At 36.8% G+C, this 16,357-nt stretch overlaps 1 protein-coding gene across 3 annotated transcripts in view; it reads right to left on the reverse strand.

Moving 5' to 3' along the window:
* Positions 1-16,357, reverse strand: part of VIRMA (vir like m6A methyltransferase associated) — a 33,027-nt gene that overhangs the window by 3,020 nt on the left and 13,650 nt on the right. For 2 of the 3 annotated variants that reach the window (XM_067536677.1, XM_067536667.1), the window contains exons 9-22: positions 15,689-16,183; positions 14,695-14,849; positions 13,208-13,290; positions 12,468-12,561; positions 11,770-12,314; positions 10,861-11,096; positions 10,187-10,439; positions 8,552-8,769; positions 7,841-7,973; positions 5,290-5,442; positions 4,339-4,499; positions 3,575-3,671; positions 2,013-2,179; positions 1,225-1,556 (exon numbers count right to left, since the gene is read on the reverse strand). In XM_067536677.1, the coding sequence (XP_067392778.1) occupies positions 1,225-1,556; positions 2,013-2,179; positions 3,575-3,671; positions 4,339-4,499; positions 5,290-5,442; positions 7,841-7,973; positions 8,552-8,769; positions 10,187-10,439; positions 10,861-11,096; positions 11,770-12,314; positions 12,468-12,561; positions 13,208-13,290; positions 14,695-14,849; positions 15,689-16,183 (3,122 nt within the window). The remainder of the gene's footprint in view (positions 1-1,224; positions 1,557-2,012; positions 2,180-3,574; positions 3,672-4,338; positions 4,500-5,289; positions 5,443-7,840; positions 7,974-8,551; positions 8,770-10,186; positions 10,440-10,860; positions 11,097-11,769; positions 12,315-12,467; positions 12,562-13,207; positions 13,291-14,694; positions 14,850-15,688; positions 16,184-16,357) is intronic. The other variant, XM_067536674.1, reaches the window with a different exon arrangement.

A 16,357-nucleotide genomic window follows, 5' to 3' on the forward strand; every position in this document is an offset into this window, starting at 1 on the left:
ACTGGAAACATATTATGGCGCAGTGGTAGCTGCATCATAGTTAAAGCTGAATTCTGTAATGAAATATAACAGGTGCTTTAAACCTTTATGTTGTAAAAATACTGAAATGGCAAAAGCCAAATCATTCAATGTAAACTTTGAGCACTATTTCAATGTTTCATGGTGGTTGGATGAAAAATGAATTGAGACAGAAAGAATAATTTCAAAATAATCACTTGTTTTGGTCATTTTTTTCATTGATTGCCTCCCTTTTTCTTTGTACCCTTTTTGCAACAAATCTAACATACTCTGGGACCTCTCCTGTAGCCACATGGTTGCTCCTCTTGTGCTGATTCCTAGAATATTAGTTATACACAGGCAGTGTTTGTCTAAATAGTACTTAACTTACAGACATAACAGAAAATGTGCATGCCGAGACAAACCCATTGGGGAAAGAATGGAGTGTTAGAGAATAAGGGAGTTTATACTCTAACTCAATACCTTAACAGTGACCTCAGCATGTTGAAGCAAAATAACTTCCCAAATACACAGAATGTCAGACAGTCAGATGTGCTGACCTACTGATATAAAAATATATGAGGTAATGGTTAAGGTTTTGTTTTAGAGTACAAGTTTGAAGAAGTTGGGTACATAGTGGTTTTGGATTAGAGCTGAACAAATAACTGATTTTTCAGTTCAGTGGCTGAACCAAAAAAAAGTTTGTTTTGAGCTAAAACAAGTTTTTTTTCTCACCAAATGAAAAACTGAAAAACAATTATTAAAAAAACAATTATTAAAAAATGTCAATTCAAAACGTGTTTTGGCAGCTTCTGAAAAAAAATTTTGGATAGCTTGGATGTATTCTGCTGCAACTTTAACTGTCACAAAACTATTCACCAAATTCAACCCAAATTTGCAGTTTCAGTGCCCCATATTCTTCTCAAGAAGACAGGGGAGCCTTTCCAATCAAGATTCATTTAAAGTTGACAGTATTGTTATGCTTCATTTGACAAATGCCCATATCATTTCATAATGAGGCAGTTAATTTCTTGTCTGTTACAGCACACAACAGCATGAGTCCAAAGAGTGAAGATCTAGCTAATTTCTTTTGAAAAAGTACCACTCGGACCATAACAGAAAACAGTTAAACAAAGCTTTGGTTTACTCCAGCATACCCTAGAGACACATTTTGTATCCTAGACAGTAGTCTACTTATTCCAAATCCTCATATAAGAAGCAACATACCTTTTGAAGCAGGTGGTGTAAAGAATCTGTTCTGACTGTGAAAAGCTCCCCGTCCTCCACGATTCCCTGAGAACCCACCACGTGAAGAAATCTTCTGGGATACTTTTGGTGGCCTTTTAGGTGGTGGTATCCCATCTGGAGGAACCACTTCTTTGCTCTCTGCAGCAACAAAATCATCTACATGCATAGAAGGCGGTCTGCTTGTATTCTGTTTCCTTTGACGAAAGATATCATGTGGTCGAATGCCTTGTCCAAATCCTCCCCGGCCTCTTCCTCTAGGAGGCGGCACAACATGTGCTCTCTTTGCAGGTTCTATGTATTCAGATTTTCCACTATTATAGCAAAACAAAATTAACATGATTATTTAACTGACTTGAGAATTTATTCCAGCTGAATGTTCAGCATTCTCTGTATTAGTGTTTAGTAGAAATTTAAATTCATAATTTAAAAACTGGAACATAAAAGCCAAGATACGACAAAGGTTAATATTGTAGGCATGTTGTTTTATTAGCTTCCTCATATTTCTTCAATATACATCATCCATAATATCTCACTACCTAATTACATAGCTTTGAATTCACTGCTCAAAAACCAGCTTTTTGCCAGTACACAGTATCAATCTTGATTCTAAGTATCTACCAATCCACAGGAAGTTATCTCCCACTCAACTAGACTACATTAACTGTACACTGCAGTATGAATAAGTGAAAAAGAAGAAGAAGAAGAAGTCATTTTCTCTGGCTATCTTATATACCTAGATGCCAAAAAGCTCCAAGAAATGATTTTACCTTGAAGTTATAAAGGTCTCATGCTTGTGTTTGCCAAGTTTGAACCCTTTTGTGGTTTTCGTCCTACCAGGAGAAGAAGGTTCTGACAAAAATGATCTCTCCAGTTCTGCTTGCAAGTCAAAGTCACTGCAGCCTTTCTCTGACAGTTCAATTAAATCTACCTTTACCTGCAATAATAAATTAGTTACACCACAATAATCATGTCTAACAATGCTGGGTAACACTTCAGTATTTTTGAAACAGTAGAAGTGCAGCAAAAGCACAAGGAGCTGCAGCAGGATGGGAGTAGCTCTGCTGGGGTCCCATTCTGCTCTGGAATCCCACATGGGATTACAAAGCCCCAATCAGCCCCTTTAACCCTAGTCACAAAGGGCTATGAGAAAAGACACAGAACCAGACAGCAGGAGCTATAGCTGCAGCACCTATACAGCTCTGGATCTCAGCAATGTCAGGGCCTACAATTCAGATTTTGAATTTGACGGTGTGCTGTCTGATGCAATTAGAACTCCAGCAGGACCCATATCCTGCCTGGAGAGCAGCCTCACAAATTCAGTAGTGACACTTCTGTACAGGAGGGAGGCATAGGAAGAGATGATCTACCAAGGAAAAAGTTTATTTACATAGTATCTATTTTTGTGTGTTAGCAAGAAGAAAGGAAGCTATGAAAAGAGGAATGAGAATTAAGTTTGAGATAGAGAAAACTACCAAATATATCCTAAGTATGGAAATCTGACTAAGACTGTTATTGTTTCCATTAAGATCGCCTTACTTCAAAGGCAGCAACTCCCAGGAATAAAATATGATCTATGATACCCTCACAGCACTGATTTTTTTAAATCCAAATTTAAAGATCATATGTAGAAAGACAAATGAAGTTTTTACAAATAATTTAGCTTATAACTATGAACTTTTTAAAAATATCTTTAGATCACAAGTTTTTTGGGGAAAAGGATTGTCTTTTTTGTTATGTGTACACAACTCCTACTACAATCCTAAATCAGGATTTCTGAATACTACTGCAGTATGAATAAGTGAAAAAGAAGAAGTCATTTTCTCTGGCTATCTTATATACCTAGATGCCAAAAAGCTCCAAGAAATGATACAAAAAGAGGTTACTGTGTATGCATATTAACTATTCTGGAAGGAAAGACTACCACCATTAACATTCCAAGGATCTCAGTGATTTTCTATCTGCTTCTGCATACACTTAAATGTGTGCAATATTAATCTTTAAGGGGTGCCAGCCAGTGTCAGATTTCAGGGCAAGGGCAGGAAGAATGAGCCACACACCCAGATGGCATCACTGAGTCCCAGTGGCAGACCTCCGTTTTTAGTTATCTCTAGTCTTAACAAGCACTAGTGCTGGCCAGGTGGAAGCCAGCTTCCTCCCTCAGCTATTTCAAAAATCCCATCCTCTTTCCCTCTTCCTTGTGGAGACTGTTTAAACACATATTGACAGAGCAATAAGGAAAACTGATATACCTTGTAAACAAATTCTACTCTCAGCTTAACAAGGAATACATTTATGACTATTTTTAGTCAATTTTCATTAAGTCTTTTACCATATCCAGATCAGTGTCAATTTCTTCAGCCTGGAATGGTGAGAACCACATAGATTTTAGCTGGTCATCCATCACATCTGCCAATACATATGTAGTCCTGTAACAAAGAATATCAAATGCATTTTTGATTAAAGGCCAGTATCTACTGTAAATTATTATACTGGAGTTGGTTATTATACTGGGGTATCGTGTGACTCCTGGAGTCACTGCTCTTGCAGAAGTGCTCTCTTAACAGTTTCATTTACACACAAAGAAATTTAAGTTTGGCTATGGAATATTAATCAAGAAATTGCAGTTTATAAAAGATAAGCTTCAGCAAGAGTAGCAAATATATTATAACCAAGCTTAGGCTAATACAATAATTAGAAAACTGAACTGGAAAACACTTCAGTAAAAATTGCATCTCATGAAATCATTCTATAGTGTAATATTTAAATTTCACCTCATCTAAGAGCAGGGTTGCCTGAAAAAAGAACAGGTTTCTTCACTGAATTAGCATAAAAAATTCTTTGTATGAGCTTCTGTGGGAGAAATCTTTATCCTTAGCATTAATATGAAATTCCATTTAGAAGGAGTTATCAAATACAGTTTGTTCCCTGACAATGAAGATATACTAGTAATAACAATAAGCTGACAGAGTAATAAAGCACAAAACCAGGAAAATAAAGCCATGTCTTAAATCCTGCCCAGGATGTACTAATCCATGAATTGTTGCATGTTCACAAGTAAAGCACACACAGCCTTCAAAGTATTTACTATTTTACCTATTATTAAACAGATTCTGGAGAGAGTCTGGTGCAGAAAGAACTGGTTCTACATCTTGGTCACCTAGAGGACAGGGATCGCCTGCCGATTCCAGCATCTGCCGAAGTCCAACTACATTGTCCAATAAGGATTCAAGGCTGTCATCTTCTTTAGAATGTTCCTGTATAAGAGATATCACAATCAGACATTTTTTCCAAAGAGAAGAATTTAGAACAGTCAACCTTAAGCGTTTACCTGTAGAAAAGAAAATGCTTCACAGACTATTTTCTGCACACTATATTCCATCAATCCATCCATATATACCCTAAAAGTAAACAGATCCAGCAAAGCAGATAGGACAGCAGAGGGCACCCTAGTACCTTAAAAAAAGAACAAATAGCAGTTGCCACTCCTCACAAAGTCTAGCCTTTGTTTACCTATCAGCTGACTTGCAGTGGCTATTAGAGAGACACGGTGGGTGAGGTAATACCTTTTACTGGACCAACTTCTGTTAGTGAGAGCGACTAGCTTTCAAGCTTACACAGAGTTCTTCTGCAGTGGCTAGGCAGCTAGTTAATAAACTGGTCCCACACACCAATCATCTCACTACCATCTTATGCTCTTTCTGCCTGTTGTATTCACCTGTTATCTCTTGTCATATATAAGCTTTCAAGGCCACGGATTATTGTCTCAAATGTGAAAACAGGGTCTTAGCACAAGGGGTTCCCAACACCTGATTGGGGCCTCTTGGCATTAATAGAGTACAAGTAATAAATAATAATAAAGCCATCATACAAACAATTCTGAGCACCCATTCATAAAACCATTCTGATTAATTTCATTAGCTATTGCATATCAACATGCACCCTCTTTACTAATAAGTAGATATACATCTATATATATATATTTTTTTGTAAAGCGAGTGCAGCTAAGGACACAACATGAACTTGATTATTCAAAATTGTTTTTACCAAAACATGTTTCTCCAGTTCAAGGAGCAAATTTTCTGGAGTTTCTTCTTTGTTCTGTAATAAATGTTTTAATTCTGCAGTAGTAAGACCCAATGTTCTGGCTGGATGGGAACCATCTACTTCCATAAGAGTCCCATCATCTCCACAACATCCCTGAAAAATATCACAAGCTAATGCTAAATTTAAAAAAAAAACAGAACAAAACAAAAAAAACAAAGTAGATCTTGTGACAGCATTACAAAACCTACAGCACCCAGACTTTAGAACAAACAACAACAAAATGGAAATTCATTGGATTTCCACAAAAAATAGTTCTTGGTGAATATATAATGAAACCATTACATCCATGCCAGACGTGTGCAAACAACAAAAACAAATATAATACTTCAGCTCAATTAATGGAGTGACAAAATACCAAAATCTAGAAGAAAAATAGATTTAAAAAAAAAAAATCTATTTTTAGTGATTTAAAATAAAAACATTATACAAAATATATCATTTAATAAAGTATACTCAAAGGGCAAGCTTCTCCCATCAAGAGGTTCCTTTTTTCATATACACTGAAAATAGGTTGTTTCTATCCACATTAATATTAGATTTTTTAAAATTAAATACATAAAATTCAGAAACACAACAAATCTCTGTCATTTCAAGACTCATATCCAAAGTTGGACCATCACACTGATCACCTCAGAAACCACACTTAAGGAACTCCGCAGAATCAATTTGCAAATGGGTCTTATAAACTTACATGCCCCTAATATTACAAATTTTAAGAAATAAAAAACTCTACTGATAACTCCTCCTCTTCCACAGGTATATTTCACTATCACTACACTCATGACAGCTACTGGTTCACGTTAGCTAAATAACCAAATCTGTAAGTCCCACCCAACTTATTTTGAAATTGCTCTGATAGGTCACAAGACCTGCATCTGAACTTTGTTTTCTAATTGGGAAATTAATGTAAAAATAAAAGGAAATCTATTTCTAAACATCAGTAAATCTGAAAGATTAAGCAAACTGCTTATAGAAATATCACAATAGGAACAGAAATTTGGGAAAGGCCCTAGCAAGCATTCCAAACATTAAATCTATGTAAAACTAAAATTGTTTCAACACTTAAAATGAATTCATGATAAACATGTATGAAGGCCAGATGACTGCATTTTCTCCTGAAAGAATGCAATTGTACTTTCTTCACATGCTGAGAAAAGTGCTACTCTTCATTAATAAGACATTCTTTGCAATGTGTAGCGAGTTTTGTAAAATGATAAAGCAGTGTTTCTCAACCTTTTAAGTGGCAAGTATCCCCTAACTTATTAAAATTTTAATAAGTACCCCTCCAACACTCAATTTTCCACTCTGAAAAATACAATCTTTTTCTCCTTTACCACTGGATGACTGTATTTCTCGTAAAGCAGAAGAGTTCTGAGTTCTGCAGTGCTGTGTGGCTCTGGCAGATCACAAACCCCCCTGCTGTTTCTCCCCTCCTTCCTCCTCCCCTTCCTCCATATAGGAGCAAAGGTCAACGCCAGCCAATCACTATGGCCTGATGGCGGTGTCACCTGGTGTTCTCCTCACACAGGCGGGAACTTGTGAGGTATGAGCAGGCTCTAATGGCACAGAGTGGATAGCAGTGCTCCCCATGGCCATCCCTAGGGGGGGTGAGCATGGGGCAAATCACACTGGCCCCTCTTGACATGTAAAATCTGGGGCTGTCATAGTTGTCAATCTCACTGCTCAGCTAGAGCAATGAAATTGACAAGTAAGCCTGCAGGTAGAGCCTGGTTCCAGGACTGGGCAAGCCGCGGGCCTTTCCGCCTGGCTTTCTGGGCACCAGGCTTTGAGCTGAGGAGGAGGGCTGCCACATAGGCAAGTTGCAGGTGGCTGCTGCCTGCCTGCCAGCCCAGGAGGTAGGCGATTGCAACCTGCTCTGAGTTGGGGCAGAGGTGGCTTCCGCGCAGGCTGGGACCTGGGGATGTGGGCAGGCGGCGGGCAGCTGCTGCCCATCTTCAAGCCAGGGCATGGGAGGCTGTCTCTCGGCTCAGAGCCGGGGCGCAGGTGGCATCCACCCAGCTGCGAACCCAACTCGCAGGGTGCAGGAGGTTGCTGCTGGACTCCCACCTGGGAGCTGAGATCGGGCAGGACACGGGCGGCTGCCGCCCAGTGTCCTAAAAAGCTGGCAGCTGCCACCCAGCTTCCCAGGACTGAGGCAGCTGCCATCTACCTCTCAGCTAGGAGGTGGGACTGGGCGGGAAGTGGGCGGCTGCCACCTAGCTTCCCCAGAAGTCGGCGGCTGCTACCCGCCTCCCTTTCGCCGCGTACCTCCTGCCTGTGTCTCGCGTACCCGCAGGGGTACACTACCACAGGTTGAGAAACTATGTGATAAAGGATGCACTAAGTTATTGATGAAAAAATATTATATCCAAAACCATACAGCCAAGTGCCTTCTGAACTAGTATCTTTTACTTTTATATCACCTCTGTTATCTGTAACAAAAGCAATGCTTCTAAAACATTGCAAAAGTGTTCAACATATAATCACTTACCAGTGTGTCGGAGTTTAGAATTTGTCTCATGAAATCCAAAAAAGAAGAAGCCAATTCACCTGTATCCTTACTAAAGCTACTTACTACTCGTTTCAATGCGGTATACAGAGCATGGTTGTGTTTTCTTAGAGAGCTGTTTTCATAATAAAAAGAGGGAGGGAAATTACTTAGTGTTTATATCACATCTTGCAATCGTTGCATTCTATTTCATTGTAAAAAGAAAAGTTGCATATAAAGAAAATAACCAAGGTAATAGAATATTGTGTAGAATAGATAGCATCTTAATACTTTTGGCAACCAAAAAACATTGCAACCCTCAAAATGATCACTACAGCTGTAATCAGACAGTTGAGAAACCATGTAGTCCAGTGACTAGCTCGTTTGATTGGGACTCAACACCTAGGTTCTATTCCGGATTCTGTCACTGATCTATTGTGTGGACTTCAGCAAGTCTCTTCACATTTCTGATTTTCCTCCGACCTTTTTCTGTCTTATCTAGTTAGATGGTAAACGCTTCAGAGCAGGAACTACCTTACGTGTGCCTAGACCAATGGGGCACCAGTCATGTTTGGGGCCTCTAGACCCTATTGTAATACAAATAATACACCAGAATAAAAATATTCTCTCTCTACATCTTTGTCTCAAAAACATAATCTGATTTTAAAATTCTACATTATAAAAGGTTGTTCAAAATCACTTATAAAACAGTACCTCTTTAAGTGGTAGAATCCATAATCATGCTCTGTAAGGAACATCATTGTCCTGATACATGTCAGGAGACAACTATAACTGGTTTCTGCATTAGCAAGTGTTTCCATCAGACAATCACAGATTAAGGACATCAATTCTTTGTTTGGTAATGAATTGGAGAGCTGTTCTAATTCAGAAACAGATCCCTCTGAGGAACTTGGCAAAATCAGTGCGATGTCCTGTAAAAAGAAACCATGACTAGTTTATAAGCATTAAAATATCCATTATGTATACAGATAAACATTGACCATGCATTTAGACTATTTACTTTCTTTTTAATGAAGAAAACAGTGAATTTGCTCAGTAACTATTTAGAAACTTAAAAGTATATTGAATTTTTAAAAGAATGCATTCAAAATTAAAATAGTTAATATTTATAACTCATATAGATTAATCAATAAGTCCAAACTGCAATATTTTAACTTTTAAGTTGAGTTGCCTAAATAAATTTGACAAAGAAGAGTCTGAAACTGTCAGATGTAATGTTTTACTGGTTGGTAACCAACACAAGAAAACCAAAATAAAAAAGGACAGTTTAAGTGATACAAACCATTACTGTTTTTTTAAAAATATATGTAGGCTAAAATGCTGGCTAAAATACTACTGTAGAGTACTGCTTGAAGCATTAACTGTTTTTAAATGATTCATTAAACATCTGCTGGATTGATTGAGATAGAGCTGCATAACATGAAAGGGCGAGAGAGAGAGAGAGAGAGAGAGAGAGAGAGAGAGACACACACACACACACACACACACACACACACACACACACACACAAATATATAATACAAATGTACAGTATATGTATATTCGACTTGTCCCCCTCTACCACAAAAAATAGTTAAATCAATCATGAGGAATAATTTGAGATAAGTCTTAGAATTGCTGATACTTTCTGGAAAGTTTAAAACATGCTGATCCCCTCACATTGTAGAATTCATGCTATATAAAATAAGATCAGACACATACTGTATATACGCAAATGGATAATTAACCATTTTACTGATTAAGCATGCACAAAGTCTGTTTTGTACACACAGCCCAAGGTGTCTGCACATAAATTGTGCATATGCAAATGTATGCATGTACCTAACTGTATGTTTGGCCTTAAATGTTCTATTTCTTGAATATGTAGTTTTCTGATTACATTCCCTATTTTCCTGGAGTAATTACACCTGACTGATGTTTTTAATGCTGGAATTTTATGATAACAGCATGTGACTAGTATATATGTTAAACGGGCTTTACATTTTGTGTAAATGCTACAGTTTGTAAGAGGTTTCAGGCTGACAGCATGGGGGAGAGATCTATTTATTCATTGATCAGGTAAACCAAGGGCATCATGAGTCACACTGAAAGGTGAACTGTCAGGCTGGAAGGAGGTTACTAGTGGAGGTCCTCAGGGATCAGTGTTGGGACCAATCTTATTTAATCTTTTTATTACTAACCTTGGCACAAAAAGTGGGAGTGTGCTAATAAAGTTTTCCTTTTCTCTCTCTCACACACAGACACACTCTCTCTCTCTCTCTCTTCCCCCCCTCCCCCCGATTATTTATAATGACATACAGTAATTTATATTTTAACTGTATAAAATACCTGATCACAGAGGGACTGCAAAATGGATGTTACATATTCAGCACATTGCTGGTGAATAACATTGTCCCCAGAAGATCTCATTAAAGCCAACAGCTCCTGGAAAACTTCTGCATACTTTTCATCACCTTTAATAGTTCCATTAACTAGATGCAAAATAGCTAATTTACAAGCTTTGTGTGAAGCCAGGGCATCAAGTAAAGCAAGTAATCGGGTAGTTTGGCCAGTGTAATGTTTCTCTTTATCTTCTGTGCCGCTGAAATGATATCAATGCACTTTAAAAGCAGTGTTCCTACATATGAAAAAGTTATTAAATAGACTATATAATACAATCCTTTTCATTTTAGTAGATTTAACATTTATATACAGAGAGACATTTTTAAATACTACTTATACTTTTGTTTCAATTTCTCCAAAACATTTCCTATAAACATACAATGTGTATTGTATAAACATACAATGTGAAATTATTTATACTAAAAATATATGGTTTACTTAGCTGGCAACATAGAATACTGTCAAAGACCTATGTTGAGGACACAATCCAAGTCTGTAGTGGACTAATAATGCATCCAAAATTCAGTGTTCTTCACCTAAGAGAATTGCTGCAGAGAACGGGGATGAATTCAATAGCTATTTAAAAAATTTGTTTTTGTGCAATGGAAAACAAAAGATACCTTTGTAGATCTTCTACAATCAGATCCAATACAGTCCTCATGATAAGAAGAGCAGTTGGTGATGCCAAGTCACACAACTGAACACAAATACGTCTCAGCATATGCTGAATAGGTTGGCAAGTTGAACCAGAGAATGATCGAACTATTTCTTGTAGTAATTTGGCTTGAACGTGGAGATGCATGCTCCACAGTTTTCTGGTGTTGAGTGCCACCGATATATCATGTGGTTCAATAACCTGTGGAGAAAGTATAAACAAGTTCTTTAAAATATTTTTGTTTTATAGAAAAAAAATCACTCAGGACCAAATTCTGCCCTACTCAGATACTTGCCCACAAATCTAGTGACATCAATGTATCTCAGGACAGAATTTGGCCCTAAATTGCAAATTAAACTCAGAGTCATCTCAACAGATTAGGTGTTCCTCTGGGACCTAGTCTAATCTCACACCAGTGTAAACACAATCAGACTATTTATTCTTACTCATTTGTTAAAAATTGAACATTAAAAATCCCACCTCTTCTGGTACTAATGTACACTGAAAAGTCCAAATACCTCTATGCAGCCATTTCAGCTCCTAGTTTTTTTATACAAAAGCTGCAAGGGTAATAATTTAAATAATATAATGGGATATCAGAGAACTAGCTAGTTAAATAAGAGACAAAAAAATAAATGTAAGACTGACTACGAATCTCCAGTTATTTAGGAAGCTTAAAATTAATACAAAATATATACAAGTTGATTTCTGATGAACAATTAAATATACCTCAAAACAACCAATTTGATTACAAATCCCTTTTTATAAACCTCAATCCACCCTTTTATTCACCTGTGTTTTCCTCAACAAGAACATGATCTTTAAAGTCATACAGCAGTTATTTATTAAATTGCCAATTTAATTGAAATCATACCTGAGTTGTTTGCATGGGCAACGGAAGAGGCAGCAATTCTGAAAGCAGTATAAGTCCAGAGAAAAATCCTTCAGGTATTCTCAAAATTGAAGAGAGAACCTCCTTTAGCATTAGAGACCAAGTATTATTGGCCAAAGTTTCTTCTGAGATTGTAAGTTTTTCATTAACTCCCTGGGTAAAGGTCAATAAAATATCAATAATGTCATTCTGAATTTTTTGTTCATCACTATCTAAACGGCCTGAGAGAGGGATAGAACACAGAAGCATATGTAAAGAAACAAGTGCTGAAGGAACACGCATGTCTTTAAATTCAAAAGATCCACCCCTCAGGAGTTCAGTTAACATGGTTTTAAGGAGATTAAGTGTACATCGTGCCATGGAAATAGTAGTAACTCTATGCAGTGTGGTTCCCATGTTGACATGGAGTCTCCAAGGCTGAATAAGAATACTGTTCAACTTTTGCAGAACACGAATGAAGGTGTCCATTCCTTCAGAAGAGAAGAGCTGAATAACTGCAAGGTTCCATTTAAGGTCCTTCTGTTGACCTGTAAAGAGGGGGGGAGATGGAGGAGGAATTAACTTTCACATGTCTCGTATCAATTATATTTAAATCGGACTTTATCAGGTGTGATTAAATAACAGATACTCAGAAGACTGGGTTTTATGTACCAGAAATTGAAAACATATCTGTAATATACCTTCAACAGGAGGCGGTGGGCATGCAACATGACAAAGAACACGGAGTGCAGTAGGAAGACCAACTCCTTCCTGGGTCATCAAACTATCAATATTCTTTTAAAAAAGAAGAACATATGTTACAAGAGATTAATTTTCAACAAAGATATGCTGGATATGTTACGCTAACCTATTTTACTAGTCTACATCAGGTCAGAAGACTATTTAGCCATCACAATATGTAAAAAAAAATTAAACAGAATATTTGTTATACAGACAGAAGAGTGTGAACTAACTGATATGGATCATTAAAAAAAGAAAGCTGGATCTTATTGACATTCATTTTTTAAACTCTTCAAAAACCTGGTTCACTCTGTCCATGTTCTACTCCTGGGCATGACTAAAGTTGCCAAGTACTGATGCTCTACAGTTGTAGAAAGAGCCCTGCCCCTCTGTCAAAATTTACAAACATACAATACTTTAGAAAATACTTGAAACTGTCACACTAAATCCTGCTTGTCATCTTCCACCACAGATAATTGCCAAGTTGTTGGAAACTTTTAAGACTGCTACCTCTTACATAATCAACCTACTCCTTCCTTCATTCTAATAATTCAGTTGATCACAATCTGCTATGGAAGTCATAGACTTTGCAAATGCTGGACTGAGACATCAAGAGTGGAAGGACTGATTGATTGCATAGGCAAAAGCTTCTTTATAACATTCCCAAACAAAGTAATAGCTATATCAAAATTTCACTAACCTGTTTAATATATTCAATGAGATTTGGGATACAATTAATTTCAAATCTAAGATTTTTCAAAGGTTCAAGCCACTTGCAAAGCTCTAAAAAAACAAGACAGGATATTTTAAGTGAACCAAATGGTCATGTACTAGAACTGTATTTGTTTTATAAGCCTATGCTTTAAGAATAATTTAATTGATACAGAAGACGTTAAACACTTAAATGATATTTGCTAAGTACAAGCCATAATATGAATTATAAGTAGAAGGGATTTTAATTGTCTTCATTAACATAATGAGGAAGAAAAAACATTAAGGCAGGACATGCATCTGATTTAAATTTAGCAGTGTTCAGCTCATCCAAGTTTGGTGCTGAAATGATTTTTTGGCATATGACCATCTTATGGCTAAATCACCTTCTAAATGGAATGAAACTGAACACCTGGGACACTGCTAAAATGGCAAAGCATTTCCACTTTCTAGTAAAGTTTTTGGGGAAGGAGGGTCCCTAATGAAGAGATTTGTTCTAGAAACAGTATCAATATGTTATCTGTTAGAAACACTCCTGTCCCTGTTTTCATTACTCCTACGCATACACAAATTTGTGAAAATCACTTTGTATGTAAAACTGAATTATAAATGCTTTAATTCTTATTTATTTGAAATTAAACACACCTAAAGAAAACCTATCATGGGCTCTAGGGCCCCTATTACTCTTTAAAAATACAATGCCAAAGCCATTCAGAACCAAAACAGCAGCACATTCCTCTCACACATACACAGTCATGTAAAACAGTTAATTACAAACCAAAACAAAATCTTCTGCTGTTTAATAAATAAACCCAATTCCCAGCCACAGGGTGTTCTCCATCAAAGTTCCTCAACTCTGGTGTTTATTTCCCTCCTCAGTACACAACAACCTGGATTTATTAACCTGCCAGCTTGGGGGCTCACAGGTGGAATAGCTGGAAGCTGAAGAATGGTTTATGAAGGATTTCATATGACTGGGTACAGTGGTATCCATCCTTGTGCAAGAGACTAATAATTGGGAAAATTGATGAACTAAAAGTTCTGTGTTGAAAATTTTTGGTTTCTAAAGCCTTTTATGTTTGAGAGGGGCCTAGAGTTCTGGACTAGTGGCAGAAACATTTTTAAAAAATAACCAAAGTAAGAGTCAATCACTGACTCCCTATTTTTTTGCTACATTTTCCCTTCCTAATTATTTCCAACAAAGAGTGCAAACTTCCTGCAATTATCTGATATACTTGGTAATGAATATTACATAAAATATCAACTTGAATACCTTCCAGGTTTAAGAAGTCGTATTATTATAATAGAAAAAATTACACATCCTTTAAATGACTCACCCTAATCATATGCAGCTAAAAAGGGAATTTCATTATACCCATTATCAAAACCAGATGATCATGAAGTACTAATTATCGACATGAAAAAATTTCTTCTATACATTCTGAACAATTCACTTGATAATGGCACATATTGTACCTTGCAATTTGGTGTTATTTTCATCCGCCTTACAAAGCTTCAATAAAGGCGCTGAGTACTGTTCCAGCATTTGGACATCACTGGAAGACTGAACCACCAGCAAAACAAGTATGCAGGCGTAATTATAGGCAACCGACTTCTTGGACTTGGAGTCACTGAAAGAAGGATACAGGATTTTCCTCTTAAATTCTAGGCTAGCATACTGAATACTTGATAGATTTTTTTACTCCTGAGCCTTTATGAATCTGCCTACAGAACTCTATCTTCATTACAAGTTCACCTACAAAATTTTCATACTCTGGAATAAAAATCACTCTCTATTTTATAGTAGTTTTTGAAAGATAAGACAATTGACAAGAGATCAAAATATAATTAATATCTGGTCAGTTTCTTTTTACACAGTAATTACTACTTATGTACTCTATATATTTCTTATGTTTCCCCTTTTGGAAACTTCAGTACTCAAAGAGAGAAATGGATAGCACTGGCTATACTCAAGCAAGCAGCACGCGTATGTTCTTATGCAGCTTCACCAGTGTTGTTCAATAAAGAATTAAACAAATCTGCTCCTCAAATCACAAGTCTCTTCAGAAAAACATAGTGACATTTTCAAGATTTGGAGAAACCTGTGACGTGGAAAAAGTTATCATCTCTTGTACTGTACAGTCCCCAGCTCCCCATACCTGATTTCACAGGCAAATGTTAAGCTTGGACAAAACACTGCCTAACATTTTGCAATTTTTTTTAAAAACTGACCTATAGTGAAACAACTAAACATTTTTCTCCGTGACCTATATAGTTTCTATGCTAAAAGACATTTGATTATATAAGACGTCTGCAATTTCTATACTGTAATTCTATTTTGAATCAATGGTAATTTTGCAAAACCTTAAAAAGGTAAAGTTTTCTTTTTTTGTTGTCTACTAAATCTATTTCCTTACAAAGGAGACAGCTAGTTAATGCAAATAAGGAGTAAACACAAATATACAATTACCCTAAAGCTTCTTTGAAATAGTATTCCATTAAAGTAATAAGACTTTGGAGGTTCTTCTCAAGACTGAACACATGAGCCACAGCAGACCTTCCAACGGGGTTAAAAGTAATCAGGTAAAGGTTATGAAGTGTTCCCAAGAGATCTGAATGGTCAGTTTCCTCACTTGCTGTGCACCGCTGAAAGTGGCAGAATAATTCTGAAATACACTGCAACGTCTGTGTTGAATGCAGGAGCCACAAGGCAAATGCATCATCACTACTAGCACCATCTGATTGGAGACCTTCTTCTTGATCTGGATCAGAAAACTGACAAAGTCCTCTAATCAACAGGTTTGTCACTTCATACTCAGACAGGAAGAAGAGGAGACCCTTTTGCGACTGTCCCAGGAACTTCAGCACATCTCTGACAACCTGAAGCACACCAGGATGAGCATTCGTTACTGGAATGGATAGTAGCAAGGTGATAGATTCCAAGAAATGGTGACTATGAAGGTATCTGCAGAAATGTAAAACAGAAGTACTAACATATGATGATCTGCATACATAGCACACTGACAGAAAATAAATCCTATGTATCTTATCCTATATTTTGGACCACCAGAATTTGTTTTTTATATTATGAGAAACCATATATTAACCATACTTAAAACGGTGAAGTAGCAGAATTTTT

The sequence above is a fragment of the Emydura macquarii genome, unplaced genomic scaffold, assembly GCF_026122565.2.
Source record: "Emydura macquarii macquarii isolate MOO-44397 ecotype Brisbane River unplaced genomic scaffold, CSIRO-AGI_Emac_v2 contig_383, whole genome shotgun sequence".
Lineage (NCBI taxonomy): Eukaryota > Metazoa > Chordata > Testudines > Chelidae > Emydura > Emydura macquarii.